Source organism: Onthophagus taurus, chromosome 7 (assembly GCF_036711975.1).
Source record: "Onthophagus taurus isolate NC chromosome 7, IU_Otau_3.0, whole genome shotgun sequence".
NCBI classification, from domain to species: domain Eukaryota; kingdom Metazoa; phylum Arthropoda; class Insecta; order Coleoptera; family Scarabaeidae; genus Onthophagus; species Onthophagus taurus.
Window position 1 is genome coordinate 33839738 of NC_091972.1, and position 17287 is coordinate 33857024.

The 17287-nt window shown below is 32.5% G+C and overlaps 2 protein-coding genes across 2 annotated transcripts in view; one reads left to right on the forward strand and one right to left on the reverse strand.

Annotated features, from left to right (window-relative positions):
- LOC111418754 (neural cell adhesion molecule 2-like) overlaps positions 1-17287 on the forward strand; it is a 455796-nt gene that overhangs the window by 128466 nt on the left and 310043 nt on the right. The gene's annotated exons all lie outside the window — the stretch shown is intronic.
- Positions 107-8760, reverse strand: LOC111418748 (uncharacterized). The gene is made up of 2 exons (XM_023051412.2): positions 4394-8760; positions 107-1891 (listed from the first exon to the last, which is right to left on the reverse strand). The coding sequence occupies exons 1-2, from the start codon at positions 8646-8648 to the stop codon at positions 165-167; spliced, it is 5982 nt and encodes a 1993-aa protein (XP_022907180.2). The 5' UTR covers positions 8649-8760; the 3' UTR covers positions 107-164.

Below are 17287 nucleotides of genomic sequence, written 5' to 3' on the forward strand. Positions count from 1 at the left end.
TGAAAGTTATTAGTCTCATATTGCCACTGATAATTTAATAAGTTTAGGTGGACTAGAAGTTTTAATAATAGCTTAAATCTTAAAACTATTTGACAATATCAAAGCATAAATTTTATTTTATTAAATACACAATATTCATAACATTTCTTAATCAATACGAATCTCTATTCCGACTGCATAAATTCATCTCTTAATTCAAACAAAACTCTTTTTGATGCTGGAAAAAAATCTAATAAATGAAACCATTTTGATCTATTCAAAGCAATTAATGTGCTTTTCTTTGTTGCTTTATAACTATAGTCGTGACCGAAATTTTTAAATAATCCTTGGTCTAATCCGAAATATTCTCCGGTGGTTAATGTGCCGATGCTACTTTCATTTAGTATTGTGTCTTCAATTACCAAACTAACTTCGCCCTTATGTATAAAATACATATTTCCGTCGATATCTCCCACGTAAGTAATAAAATTTCCCGGGAAAAATATTAGGACATCGAAAGTAGCTGCCATTTGTCGTAAAAGATCCTTATGGCAGTGCTTTAAAAGTCGATGTTTACGCAAATGGTAGCCATAAAGACCGTTTAAAATAGCCTCTCGTAAATAATAAGGTGATTCTTTGAGAAGACGTGGATATTGGACGCCATTGTGATGATTCCATAATAAATTGAAATATTCCCCAATTCTTTTTCTAAAAGGTTCTGATACTTCTTTTTCGTTCATGATGTTCTTTAATTTTAACGCGTAAGTTTGATAACTTCTCCTTGTTTGATTAATGTTCTCTAATACGGAGCAGGTTTCCGCTATAAACAGTGTAATACAAAACTTACAAATTAGCATGATAGCAATTCCATTAAATATTGTGTACATATTAAATTCAAGTGTTAATTCCGGCGAAGAACCTCTACATGCCGTAAAAATAATTAAATGATAAGCTTTTAATAATATATAGATATGACTGTACTTCGATATTTCATCATCGTTTGATTGAAATTCAATAAGTAAACAGCTCATGCTGTGCAAAGCAATTATTAGCCAAGTTAATATATAACATATCCTCTTCATTTTTAGATCAACATTTAACTTATTTAAACTGCTTCGCTTTGTTTCTAAGCAAATAATTAGTCGTAAAAGTCTATTTTTTCTAAGCCAAGAGTATACTTGAATAAAGAATTCTCTATGAATAAATACCAGTGATATTACTTCAAATGGTAAAGAAGTAAATAAATCAAAATAAAAACCGTATCGTTTTTTAAAGTATTTTTGTGCAATTTTACGTCGATCTTTAACGGGTCTTCCTGTATCATCAGTAATACTAGTATGAAATATCAAATACATTCTTAGAAGATAGAATAAATCCAAAATATAAAGTACAGCAATAAAAGTAGGGTTATCTTCATAAATAGCCACTTGAAAGAGCTCCATATGAAAACCAACAAAACAACTGAAGAAAATCACAAAGGAGTTTAACAGTTTCAAGTATTTGGTATTTTCATAAACATGCATAAATCCAGAAAAACACCTATGATAATATTTCATTGAAAAAGAATGATAATCTTGACTTTTTTCGCTAACGGCCCATAATTCACTTCGTAATGGTCTGTTTACCAAATAATCCACATTAACAGCTGTTAACTTTTTAAAATAATTGTATAGAAATCGATATTTTGATACCACCCCATGAAAATCAGAAGAAGTTATTTTTAAAACTTCCACATTACCACTCGCCACCATCATTAAAGTTTGTCGGCTTTCTTTACAAGTATCTAAATTACCAAAAATACTTCCAGGATATAAAATTGAGAATTTATTAAAATCAGGACCAATAATATCAATAGTTCCTTTCAACAATATAAAAATGTTTCCGTGTACATCATTAACATGGTAAAGAATTCCTGAAAAAAATAATATATGTATTATGTAAGAATTATTATAAATTTGATGTAATGTTTGTATTAAAAATAACTTTATAAGTTGGTATCTTAGATGATTTTTTAAAACATAAAACCATATTATAATCAGGTTGAGCTAACAACATTGAATACGCTATTATAATTTTTATTTATGCTAGCAAAATATTGACTATATATATTTAGGTAGAAGTCAACTAACATCTCGCACTTTTGTTGCTCTTGGTGGTTTGGTTGATATTGTTTCTCAAGCAAAAGTATTCTCACATATAAACATAGAGCTTGGGAGCACATTAATTGTGACAAGGAACTTAAAAGAGAACAATGTAGAAATAAAGCAAAAGGATATAATCTAAAAATTGTGATGATAAAGGAAGAGATAGCAAGTATTTCATTTGCTACCAATATGCATTGCAAAACAATGTAGAAATAAAACTAATCGTAAAGACTATCAGAAAGTATATTACGTAATAATGTTCTCGAAAAGCGGCAGGAAGAGATCGAAATTAACCTTCAGCATCAAGGTTTACGGAAAGGCGATGGATGTCACAATAATTTAATTCTAAACACCGTTATTCGGTTTAAGAATGATTGAGTCTGATTGAGATCTAGCAATTAATAATTCTTTGTAGCTTCTTCTTTTTATCTTCAGAAATTTCACCCTATTGTGGACAGTTGATAACAAAGTAGCCATCTTCCCTTTTTAGGGCAGTAATAATGGTTAACATGGCTTTATATAAATAACAAATTTTATTGAGTACACTTTCCCGTGTGATAACGAACTCTCGAGGAAGTTCCAATTTATTCTTTCTAGGTCAAGGCTTATAAAAAATTATCAGCCGTCACACTTCTCCTGATCCTTAAATCCAATACAACAAGCAGCCCCTGGTTACGTTCACGCTGGTCTGCTATTTTTCAGATGTTTGTTTTGCAATTGTAAGCATTCAATATTATGTTGTCATAGGCAGCTCATATCTTCATTACATACTTTCCGTATTTAAAAAGAATACACTATCTACCATCAAGTATTTATTTTATACACCCATGCAAATATTTGGATCACGCAAGCAGTTTCAACAGACATCAGGGAGTGTTGTTTCAATAAATACCATCCGTAATGAAGCACAGCTACTTGGTCGTGCTGCCACCCATAAGCCTTTGATCACCAAGTCTAAATAACCTGCTTTGTTAATGTTTTGTAAAATACGTGGAATACAGTGGAGCGTAGATTAGTGGAAACAGTCTCTTTTCAACTATGAATCAAAGTGCAACTTATATTGTTCGAATGATGGGGGTTGGGTCTGACGTCAGGTTGAATGTAGAAATTCATAGAGGGCTATAAACTGGCTAAATCATATCATCTTCAATCACTTTTGAAGTTGTTATCTGCTGTACTATACCTATAGTACATAAAGTACATAAAGTATATAAAGTACCTTTTTATTACGTTAGAAAATGAAAAGTAGTATCTTACAGGTAAAAATTGTATACTTTTAATAATCATTATCAGTAGCATCATTGCGTTCAGATTCTGAGTTAGACGATTTTCCGAGGTTTTATATTTCAGAAACAACTTCATCACCCCTAGAACCTTACTTTTAGAAGTTAATTGGAGTTAAGTTTCTTCTATCAGCCATGATTACGGAACGATTGCGGAGAAATGTTACAAATTGTAGGACCGCCGCGTTCTCAACATTTACGTTGAATTAAGTAAAGTACCGAGTAGAGTGAAGTAGATAGCTTTTGGATTCCCAGAAACACTACACTGTGATACCACATACTTATCACATAAATATTGCAAACACAAAATAACGTATATTACATCTAACTTTATCATTAAGAAAGTTTAATACAGTACCAACTCGACTTATTTACAGCAGTCTGTGTCATAATGCTGCACTCTCTAGTTCTGGAGAAAACTTTACAATTAAAAAGTTGTAAATTAAAATATTCACTCCTCAGGCAAACCTAATAATACGAATACGCAGGTCCCCGAGTGCCGCATTTTCTGATTCTGGAGAATATTTATGTTACATTTACTATTAAAAATTGATTTAATTAAAAAAAATTGCGTTTCTGATTAAAATTCGATTCATCCCTCTGAAACTTGATTGGGATTGTCGAACGAACAATGCAATTATATTTACATATTCTCTTATTTATAAGTTACCTTAGGTACTATTAACGTACTAGGCATCTTTAGAATCTTTAACCATAATACATCTTGATGGTAAAATATGTTTGATTATCTACATAAAGCTGAGATTCGATAATTAATCATCCACATACAAGAAATGAAGGAACTTATATGAAGTTTATAGCCAAAAGAATTGTAAATACGAAATAGCAAGCAAAAATAATAATTATTTTAATACTCACACTTTTAATTACCTCTGTTGCAGAACAATTGTCTTTTTCATGTTTTTTTGGAAATTATCTAAGATACCAACTCACAACGTATATATTATGTAATACACTAAATCAAACCTTTATGAACAAACACTTCATATCTGGCGCATTGTACCAAACTTTTGAAAAACCCAATAGGAGCATTTTTAAATATCGATGATTCCCGTAATGATACACCAAACATTTCATATAATAGATCATCTTTAACAATACTTTGTAATACACTTAGTACAGAAATAATTTTTTTCCCTTTCGTTTTCTTCCACATGTTTTCAAAATGATTTACAATCTCGTTTTTTATATTTTTATCAACTTGTTTATCACTGACCATTAATCGCAACTCTTTCATTTCTTCTTGGTATTGAGTCAAATCAGTTCTTTTATAAAAGCTATTAGCAATTAATTTTGCAGTAATCCAAGTAAAGACCATTTGACCACAAATTACAACAGCACTAAGAAAAATAATTTCAGTCATTGTAGTTGGATACGCTGTGGTTAAACTTATCGAAGTGAAGTATGTTACAGCAAATAAGACGCTTACAACTTTTTGTTTAATATCGTCTCGGACATTACTTTTATTAAAATTTTCTAAAATCCAGTTATTGATCGCACAATTTGTTTGAGATTTATCCGATATTGCACCGCAAGTTATATATTGCCCAATATTACTTATATAGAATAAGGATATTATAATAAAAGAAACAAATCTCACCATATCGTAAATTTTAGATCGCGAAATATTGTATGAATTAATATGTGCGACAAATCGTAAAGGTCTATGTAATTGTAAGATCCTGTTTACTCGTAAGTAAGTCTTCGTTTCGTCGAATCCCAGATAGTCAAACGGAAAAGATGCTATCAAATCGAGTAAAAATCCATTTTTGAGATAATGTGTTGCTGTTTTAACAGGATGACTTACTTCAATGTTACAATCGTTGAAATAGCAAACATGCAATCGAAAGTATAAATCTATCCAGGAAGTAATGTCCAAAAATAAAAGTATATAGAACATTGTTGTTGTTGCAAGGGTTGATAATCCCGAAAGAAGGAATGTTGAGTATGCAAAAATCATTCTACTTATTTCCCAGTAAAAAATAAAGTTCCCATTTGCAGAAAATGTTACACGCATCAAGAAAAATGATAAAAATAAATATCGTATTGTACGTTTTTGTTGTTCTTTTAGCATGTGTTTCAGGTTAAAAACGTGTGTTGATGGTACATCAATTTTTGATTCAATTATAAAATATTCCCGAACGTTATACGTTATTTCTAATAGTGATAAATTATCTTGTGTCACTAAATTTAACGTCTCATTAATAATATTTTCAAAATCAGGAAATTTTACGCATAATCTCGTGTATTCTTCGATAGACAATGATAATATTTTGCAATCAGTTTCAGCTATCACTGTGTATTGAATAGGTTTTTGAAGACAAGTTTCAATTACACAAAAACATTCCCCCGGATTCAAAATTCTACCCGTAAGATGAACCTTGCAAAATCCTTGTTGAATCATAAATAATCTTGTACTAATTTGACCAACGTAAGATATCACTTCACCTTTCGCATAAATTATAACGCTTAGTCTTTTCGAAGCATCCCAAATAAGTCTATCATCACATAATCCAAATAACAAGGTGTGACTTAAAAAATTTCCAAACATAACTTGGTTCGTTATTGAATATAAATTAACGGACATATTTCTTTGTTTAAGATGTGGGATCACTAATCTCAATCCTTTATCATACAAAAATTGGGTTCTTAAATAAGTTTTCGTTCTCATTTGTAAATCTTTTTTAATTTTAAAATCTTTCATTATCGTATCTAGCGTTAAAACAAATTCTTTGTATTTATACTCTATGTTTTGTTTACCAGCATAGATAATGGATACGTAACATAACACAAATACAGAGACGAAAATGTAAATGAATTGTAATAACATAACAAGTGGCATTAAGTTGGCGTTCATGTATATTACGATATCCACGTGGTTCATGTTCCCCAAAAATACAGCCGCTGAGGAGTATAATTGTAATAATACAGACTGTTCCGTTAAATTGGTGGCAAGTTTTAACGTTTCATATCGTAAATCTGGACAAATATCATCCCCACAAATTACGTAAAAAAAAATTATCGCTGTGTAATAACACAAAAAGAAGAAAATCAAGAAAACTTTGAGTTGTACCAAAATATTATTGTGCCTGTATTTAAGACCTTCTATATTTTTAAAGACAAAGCTAATGCGATAAACTTTTAATAACTTGTGAGCTTCAGCAATAATTAGTATTCGATAACTTGTGTCTCTATTAACCACGTAAAAAAACATACATAAAGGTACCGTTGATATTATATCAATTAAAAATGTAAAACTTCTCAAGCGATAATAAATAATTTCTGAGACGTTAGAAAGAAGGGCAACTTTAGTTCTCACCGCAGTCGTTGATTGTACAAAAGCGTCCCAACAACAAGCTAACGTTGTTAACACATATATTATTGCTAAAGTTGTCTCATTGATTTGATTACAAAATAAAATCAAACATGGATATCCAATAAAGATTATACTTGAAAATAGAGCCATAAAAACATTCCATCCGGATAAAAAGATCGATTCCGGTTGCAAAATCGGAGGATACGTTGTTTTTAAATAAATTTGATCAACAACTAACTCTAAGTCTTCAGCAATCACTAATAAGTCTAAATAATCGGGATAAAATGCGAGATAATCTTTACGATCTACAGCAGTTTCTTTTCGATTCGCAACCATGCTATGTAACATATCTTTAATCCACGCGATAATAATTGTATCAGGGTTTGTAATGTTATATTGCAACCATTGATATTTAAACATATTTGTTAATCGTTTCGCTTTTTCATGTCTCATCAATACTGTTCGCAGGATATCGTTGTAATCTTTAGGATAAATCTGACTTAATTGAATAAAGTCTTTTCGTTTCAAATAGATTATTTCGCAATAAGTTTTGCACACCACACTCCACGAATTGGGATAATCCAAAAGAAGACACGATTCACCCAAACAAGTTCCACCGGAAAACGATATTATCGGAGTTTCACCATTCTCCTCCGATATAACTTGAACAATTCCCGTTACAATATAAACCATTTGTTCTTTAAATTGATTTCTATAATAAATGACTTCACCGGAAGGATATGAGTTGTGTCGCATACGATACGCCACCTCCCTTAAGAAATTTACACTCTTATTTCTAAAGAGATGGGTGTGTTTCAATGCGTGCCAATTTAATTCTAAATATAAATCCTTAAACATGATCCATGGAAGGATATGATATTTCGGCGATTCCTGTAAGTGCCATTTTGCTTTATCCCATATCATTTTATAATAAGTTTGAACAGTTGTAAGTAAAGTTTGATGATAATTAGTCCACTCATCTAATGAATATATTTTCCACGCGTTGAATTCTGCTCTAATACTCCCATATTTTATAAAAAATGAATGAACCTTTTTGTATCGAGGATAAAACGTCGTAATTAAATTTGTTATCATAAAAACATAATATATAAAATAACATCCACCAACTGTAGTAATAAATATTGATGCCAAATGTTCATACTTCAATTCAAAATGATATTGAATTAATCCAAATCCCATTCCGGTAAACTTTTCCGCTACTAAATACATATTCTTATAAAACATTGTAGAATTCCAATCGGTACAAGTAAAACCACACATACATGTTTGAATTACTGCAGCTGTTGTTGTAATAATAAAAGTAAGGATTATATAAAAAGAAAAAACGAATGTTATTAGTGATGGAGTTTTCGTGATAGGACGGGCAATCTTAAATTGGCAGTAAATCCGGACCAATCTCAACGCATATCTCATTCTTAAAATACTCACTGCTGATGGCCATTTCTTCGGACCAATATGATAATAAATACCATCTATAGGCACTAATGAACATATGTCCAAAAAAATTACAAGCGAATTCCTAGGAGGATAACGATGTTGAGTTTCCGGCCAATAAGTATTTCTGTATATAAGCATTAATCCAACATCCAACCCATAAAACACGTCGAAAGAGTAGATTATACCTTTTGTATTGGTCATGTAATGTTTCAACGGTTTTTCGTGCTTCATAATCGATATAGCGGTCGCTGCTTCATTCAGTGTTACATAATATGTTAAAACAATACCAAGTGCGACAAAAAGTTTATATTGAGTTTGAAACTGCATCAAAATGAATGATCGGATTATTATTTTTTCAGTTAATTTTTGAAGAGTTGAATGACTTGATTTTCCTGGATCTTCAAAATTACGAGAATAATTAACGGTTAACACGGTCGGTGTATCCATTGTAAATTAGGGTGAGTGGTTTACAGTGATATGTGACAAGTTGTGACTGATGATATTGATGGTTGTTACTACGATACAAAAATATATTATTTTAAATACGAATTTTTATTTTCTCACAATTTTACTATAATATATCATAGATGAAATACTTTTTAGAAATGAGTTGAAGTATGACTGAGTTGCTGTATCAGACAAGGAGACTGAAAACCTGCTCCCAGAACTCATATCAGACTTGGAACAACTGCAAATTTATGAAGATTTAATTAGGATGAATGTATTCTTATTGCGTGGAAGGAAAGCAAATTCAAAATTGCATCAGAACTAGAAAAATATTATTTTCTCCCAAACGATACGATAATTTGGGATAGTTCAAAGAATGAGTATTATTTTTATTTACCTCCATGGGTCATTGTTATCACTAAGGCACGGAACTTTTGTAACAAAAGGATACGATTTCCCCCCTCCACTTGTTCTCAGTGGCTTCCTAGAAAATAAACCCAGAAAACTAGCCAATGAGAACAAGTGGAGGGGGGAAATCGTATCGTTCTGTTACAAAAGTTCCGTGCCCTAGCCCGACGGTAGTCGCGCGTTAGTTATACGAAAATGTGGTCGCGCTGGGTCTAGTAGACCCAATACTCGTATTTACAGAATTTTAAAAGTAGGATATCTTTTTATGGTTTGAATATTGTTGAATAATGCAGCTATAAATAATTATACACATAAATAAAAAATTTATTGATTACAAATAATTTTTATATAAAAAACTTGATAATAAATTAATCTGTATCATAATCAGAGTTTTTATTGTCAGCGACAGTATTTTTGTTGGTACAGGTGTTGCAACGAATGCATGTGTGTTTGAGGCATAAATACTTGAAACATTCGCTACAAAAGTAGCTTGTTTTACTATCGGAACCAACACACTCCTCACAGCGTTTCCGCTTACGGGGCATTCACGTCGATCTTGTTGAATTCCAGTAGCATCTTGTCGGTATTGCCGAACAGCACGGGGCAAATTTTTCAATGTCGCCCTGTTTTTTTGATGTTCACTGGTAAGGTCGAATCTACAGCAGGATTATTTGCACAGAATATTATGTGGGAGTTTATACCTGCTGTATTCAAAAGTGAGTACAACACAACCATTGGCCATCGCTTTGTGTTTCGAGCGCAGTTGTAATTGGCAGACAGTTCGTCAACTTTGTCAACACCGGATTTTGTTTTATTATAAAACGAAATAATTGCCGGCTTATTTTTTGTCCCTGTATCGCTATCTATGTCATCGTCATAATGCATGCTAGAAATGAGGTTGACATTTTTTCGTTTACGTGGAATGTAAGACACGATTGTCTTATTTTTTTGAAAAGCAAACATGCTAGAGAATGCTGGACGTTCTTTTGTGTTCACAAAATCAAGAGGTAGTTCTTTTTTGTTTTTCCTTATGGTACCCACAAGTGTTAGATTGTGATTTTGCCACAAGTCCTCAACTAACGGATAACTGGTGAACCAATTATCGGTTGTAACATTCCTGCCTGTTTTAGAAATTGGTTCAATCAAACGTAATACTACATTTTTTGGGTCATTAGGCACTTGGTAAGGCCCCGGAGGTTGTTGACCAACATATACTTCTTGGTTGAAAGTATAGTACGTTTTTGCATCTGCTAAAGCGAAAATTTTTATACCATATTTACTTGGCTTCGATGCTATATACTGTCTAAAGCCACAACGTCCTCTAAATGCTTCCAGCTTTTCATCAACTGTGGTAAATTCGGATATTGTATAGTGTTGTTGACAATTTTTTACAAATGAATCAAAAATTTCTCGAATAGGAGCCAATTTATCGTACTGTTTACGTTCTTCCCTTGTATTTTTGTCATCGGTTCGAATTACTCGTAAAAGAAACCGAAAACGTTGCAGTGACATTGTCATCCAAAACATGTCGATTCCTGTTCCATCTCGATTCCATAAGTCTTCTGTATTCATTCTACTGCTTTTATGAATACCTGCTAAGTATATCAATCCTATCAGAGCTTTCATTTCAACTAAGTTAGTGTACTTGGCATCTCTAGATCTTCCGTAATTATTGGATATGGACTCTATAGATTTATTAGTATTTTCTACAATACTGGTTAGCATAGAATCATCAAAAAACAGTTGCCAACATTGAAATGGTGTTAGTGCAGATTTTGCAACTCCTTTTACTCCAGGTAGTTCACGTAAAATATTTGATTTTGATTTACGTACCCTTTGGGCGTAAGGTTGCTTATTCCATTTCGTAACGCCATCTTTCCCCATAAAAAACGGTTGTAGGCTTGATTCTCCATCTACATGTTCGTCGTTACTATCGCCCTCTTCTTCGCTATTGGAGTCGCCCCTTTCTTCAACAACATCTTCTTCGTTGTCTTCTTCGTCATCGTCGGGTAGTTCAGTCTTTTCATCTTCAATGTCTTCTGCCCAGAGACGCAACAGCCGTTCTTGCTCCTTCTCGTATGTATTCATACCTATAAAATGGGCCCTGTGCTTTTCGTTATGTATTGTAACATATTGGTACTTACCTGGTTGTTTATTTAGCGCGTTCAGAACGTTAGAATGCCATGCACACAAATTTAGTAAAATAATGCATTGATAACACTGAAACTGGTAAACTAAAACTTGTTAGGTTAGGTTAGGCGCAAAATATTACTGCGCGCGCACGGATGAACAACTTTCAATAGTTTCATAAGGACGATCAAGTTTGGTCGCGCCGGGTCTGACGTTAAATATTTATCGTAGGTCGAAATTACTTGTGAATTATTCAGCAACTACTAGTTTATCATTAAGCTTGGAATAATAAAAGAAGATAACCGAGGATACAAAACAGTTGAATCATTTATAGGCTTGTAACAGCTTTATAAAGCTTCACTGGGTCTAGTAGACCCGGCGCGACTACTGACGGGCTAGTTATCACTTCTTGTTACAACTGTATCCATCACAACTATTGAATTTCGATGGACAAAGAGTTTGATAGAGTTTATTAGTTCGATATCACACGAGCGGAGTTGTCATCAAGAAATTTATCCCATTTCAAGGATTTATATTGTGATGTATTAAATGAAAGTACAAACGTATCATATCGGTACTATTATATTATCAGATGCATCTACAGGAGACGAAGAATGAATTACTTTGATCATGATATGTGTAGTGATATACAAACAATACGAAGACTACATCAAACAATCTATATCTTCTTTATCAGATCAGATTCATACATTTTGGGAACAAGAAGAAATGAACCAACTGACAACACTTCAAAGATGGAATCAGAATGCGAAAAGGTTTTTAATGAAACAACAACAAAAGACATGAACGGACGTTTTGTGGTAAACATACTTATAAAATTATAGTAAATGACTTTTAGGTAGATAACGTACCAACAGGAGAAAATACGATTTGAGGAAGTGAGTTTCTAATGAAGACAAGTTGTTGGAATTTGAAAATGAATTGTCGGAAGAATTTAAAACTTTAAATCCTAATACAATTTAAAGAATTATTATGGAATCGTGGAGAAGATTACATACACTATTATGTTCAAAACTATTCAAAGTTAATAAGAAATATTTCGAAACGTTAAGTCTTTTTAATAAATAATTAGTATGATATTTGATCAGTTAAACTTACTTGGTCAAATTCATATAAAGGCGAAGCTTTTTACGCAGATGTTATAGAAAGAAAATCTTGACTGGGAGGATCCTTTGTCTGCAGATTTATACAAAATATGGTTGACCTATACTATAGATGTGCAAAACATCGAAATGATTAAAATTTCGCGACGAATAGTTAATAAACAACCAATTAGAATCGAACAGCATGGCTTTTGTGACCCTTCTCTTAGAGCATATGGAGCTTGTATATACGTAAACTCACAATACGACAGTGGAAATAATCAAGTCTAATTATTATGTGCAAAATCACGGGTAGTACCTTTGCGAACAGTACCACTACCTCGGCTATTATTGTGCGGTGCTGTGTTGTTGGCAAAATTGATGAAACGAGTACAAAGGGCACTTAAATTGAAGAGTTATTCAGAAAATTAAAGCTCAGGTAATTATTGATGTAATTCGCCTATATACAACAGTCAGCCGAAGTCAGCTATTGGAACTATGTTGGTAGGGACGATAATGCTGCAGACGTGTAAGCGCGTGTTAATGTTTACAATCTAAGATTTGTGCATAATTGCAAATTTCCAAAAGAGAAACGTCTAGATCAGAAAACATTAAATGACATCAAGAAGCTTTCAGAAAGAAGACAAATATAATACCTGTTAATGAGCATAAAATGAAATAATTTGTGTTATGATGCTGTTACGTATTATCTGTTTATACTTTATTGAAATAAAGATTTCAATGGAGGGGACTATATTACGACAAATTAGTAATTTGGTTAAAACGCCTCTAGTGGCTTGGGAGTTTTTCCACAGCAATGCAGTAAAAATATCATCGTAACATTACTCCTCGAATAAAAAATACAATTTGAAGTTTTTAATTTATGTAAAAACAACTATTGATAATTTTTCCTAGGTTTGGACAAGAATTCACAGTATAATTTGCTGAAGAGTCACAGAACATTACAATTTTTATACCAAACTATGCAGGTTTATTGGGTAGAAGCCGAATTATGTCGTAGAATGCGAAAGGAACGTCGCCCATAAAATTTTCAGAGCTGTTCGGCAATTGTGACGATGGTGTGTATGATCTCTGCAAAGTACCACAAAAATATCCCATATCTTGCAAATATGTGTGAAAAAGCATTGATTGTTCATTAATAATCTGACTATATTGCAGTGGTCCTTAAGGTTTGGAAGCAATGTAACAAAATGTTTTTGGATTTAAGGAGAATTTTTGAAATGTATCAAGAGTTTTATTAGTGATTGCCTAAATACAAAGATTTTCACTTGTTTTAATGAAATACCTAGTCGGCTGTTTTAATTATGAGTTATAACTTATTACATTCCAGTCAAGGATTTACAACATGTCTCCTGAATAAGTTTTACACCATGATTAAACTGGCTGCTCAACACAAGGCATTTGTTATGCAAGCACATGTAGCGATAGTGAGGATAAATTTATTAAGAGTGTATTTAAAGCAAGTACAAAACATTGTCATATACTGCAAGTGAATCATTTGCATTTGAAATTCTGAAATCCCCTGCAATTGCATCATAATTTAAAAAACGACATTCGAAATTTATTTTCAAAGCACCAAAGCTTATAACCTACTTAAATAGATTGTTTTGATATGTAATGAAATGGGAAATGGAAAATGAAAAAATGTTGAACTTCTATAAAAACTCATTGATTTATAGCTAAATTTATAGTTAATCATATGATTGAATAATGTAGGAAATTTGACAGCGTTATAATATATTACCAATACTATGCCAATATTATGAAATCACGTATTACTGACAACCCTCAGGATATAAATCTATAAATTTATGCTATTTATTTGAAATATACCTACATTATGTTTTCTTATAGGAGTAAAACTCATTGCACAAAATACTTTTATTTAAATTTATCGATGCAAAGTAATATATTACAAAGCGATCGGGTCAACCAATAAATTCAAACGTATTCATTCCAGAACGACGACAGTGCCTTTCTGATACGTTCGTTCTCCCGGAGGCCATCATCTTTCAGCGTGCATTCTTTCAAACAATATCCAGGACATTTTTCATATCTACCCCTCTCGATATTGGGCCGTACCTTTTCGTCGTTTGGCCGAGTTTTCATTCATTTCGACGGTACGGATGGGCGTCGACCGACCGAAATCAAATTTTCCCATTGAATGAGCATCCAATGCACGAAAAACGGCTTGTCCCGGCGGGGAAACGATGCACGAAAACAGGGGATAATCGAAGTTATTTGCAACAGGATGCGAGCTGAGCCGAAATGCCCGGATATCGTCGGTTAGGGCGGTCGTCGGAGAAATTGCGTCGACATTCTTATGGTTTTACTATAGATATAACATTTTCAACGTTTCATTCGATCACATTCAAATCAGAATTTACACATAATCTTTTTAATATGTAAGTAGTTTCAACAATGGATTCAATAAAAGTGTGTGTGTACGTTAAAGAAAAAAATCAAACTGATTTCAATAATACAGTGTCGTAAATTACAGGGCACTTATTGCCAATGGGAATTAAAATTTCATGAGGGGACTAATGCAAACTGCGTAAAATATTGATGGTGTCGTTAAGTCAGATAAGACAGACGGCTTGTTTACGAACTGGTGTACAAAATCCATAAATTTTACACAGCGATTGCATATTTACGAGCTAACGGGACGTTATAAATATTGAAGGGTTAAGTTTAAGACGCGTATTCACCAAACATTTCAAATATGTCTGCATTTTGTGTACTAATATTTTATTTATAGCTACGTATTTGTACATTGCACTCTACATGATTTCACCTTTCACTATATTAGATTACCATTTCTTTTTGGAGGACTTGGTTTTGAAATTTTCAGAGAGGGTATCCTCATATAACAATTTTAGACATAATTTACAACATCATCTCACTTACTTTAATTAGTTAATTAAACTTTAGGTTAACATAACCTAAGGACTTGAGAGGTTCTGAGAAGCGTCTCAAGGTGTTGTTTTATAAGAAACCCCTAAATCACAAAATTCGACACCAACAACGGAGACGAAACCAAACTTTTCGGTCGGGTTTAATTAAAAACAAAATGGGGCAAAAGGGGTTGCGTAGCCGAAGATTTAAGGGAAGTAACTTACGGTTTAATACGTCACCTAAACTGCGTGCGAATGGAAAGTTACGCGCGTCATTAAGTGTTTTGAGGAAAGACAGGACTCGGTGTCTATGACGTCGTAAACGTTTGAAATGTTTCTCAGGTTTAATTTAATTGAAATTCGGAAGTGAAGATAAATTTACTTAACATAAATTATTCCATTTGATTGTAATTTAATTAAAATATAGTGGTCCTTAAATGCGTTGCGATTCAATGGTTTTGTGAAACTGACGTAAATCTTTGATCGGGTATCTTGAACCCTATTAAACCTACATTGTTTTGTTAACGACCAGGACAAGATCCCACGTCTCCTCAAAGCCTGATTATCTTATTACCGCATCCAACCCTAAAACAATATAGGTCTTAAACCAAAATCTAATCATAGTTTAATCTACATAACTAAGAAAATAGGATTCTAAAATCGGTTATGTTATCGGTAAGACGAAGGTGTTTTTATAAATTCGTTAAAAGTGAATCTTAGCAATGATTTTGAAAAAAAAAATCACTTTTTCGCTTTTCTGATTCGATCAACTGCTTAATCCACGACGACTATTGAGTCTTAACTATCCAAATTTAAAGGATAGTAAAAGATAAAGCTGAAACATTACAGGGAAAGTGAAAATTTACTAAGAAGGTATGACGACATTAAGCCGGAAATAGGAAAACAATAAAGATAATGTTTCAGTACGTACAATCTCGTTTAATCCGTTGATATCGCGAGATATTGGCTGGTCCAATGAAGAAGAGTGTCATAAATTTATAAGGCGCCACGTAATTAAACTCGCGATACACACTAATTACGAAGTAACACAATCCACACAATAAATAAATGACGTTAACGAGAAAGGATTAATTGCAAAAAGGTCCATGTAAAAAATATCGGTTTATTTAAATTCAAATGAATTCAACAGATCAAATAAATCAAACTTATTTGCGTTGTTACGTTTGTAAAGTAATTAATTTATTCGACGAGAAATCCTTCCGTTCGGCGAACAAAAAAAATGAACCAAATCCACAAAACAAAAACATGATCCTAGATTATAGTTTTGAACACGCATACGCCCCTGTAGTAATAAGTAATAATCTTTTTTATTAAACCATCATGGCCCGGTACATTTTCTGCTTGAAATTTTTTGATAACTCTTACAGAAGAGACTACAAATAGGTCAAAATAGACAAATATGGTGAAAAAAAAATTAAGACTTTGTTTTTGTCCTGTTATGGGATTGTGATTCTAGTCACCAATGGGCCAATATTTGAAAAAAATAGCATTTTGGATGCAAATGCACATTGCACTTTTTATGAATAAATGGAGTATGCACATGCCATACTTTACAACGACGTCTGACTTTGATATTTGATTATATATATATTCAACATATTTTGAATATGATTTTTCTCTCTAGCACTTGGAAATGATAAATGAGACGCTGGTGATGAAATGGGTGTAGAATGAATATCATCCATTAACAAATCTTGACCCAACAGAAGATCTCTTGCAATAGCACTTCTAAATCTTAACTGATCCATTACTGAAGCCTTTTCATAGTTTGCAATTAGTACATGTAATTTCCATGCATTTACTAACATATTTGAGAGTGTATTTGTGAAAAGCCCAACTTTTTAGCTTTTTCTGGCAGTTCCAAGTGGTAAAACAGAAAAAAAATTAGATAGTAGAGCACCATTGGCATTATATTTTCATGTTCCAACAAGAAATGATACAATTTGAACCCCCAGGTCTGGTTGACTTGACCAGTACAGTTTCCATCGAGGAACATAATGATAACCGGTCAATAAAAGAATACCGACAAACCTTTTTAATTCATATGGCTTCAATCCAAGAT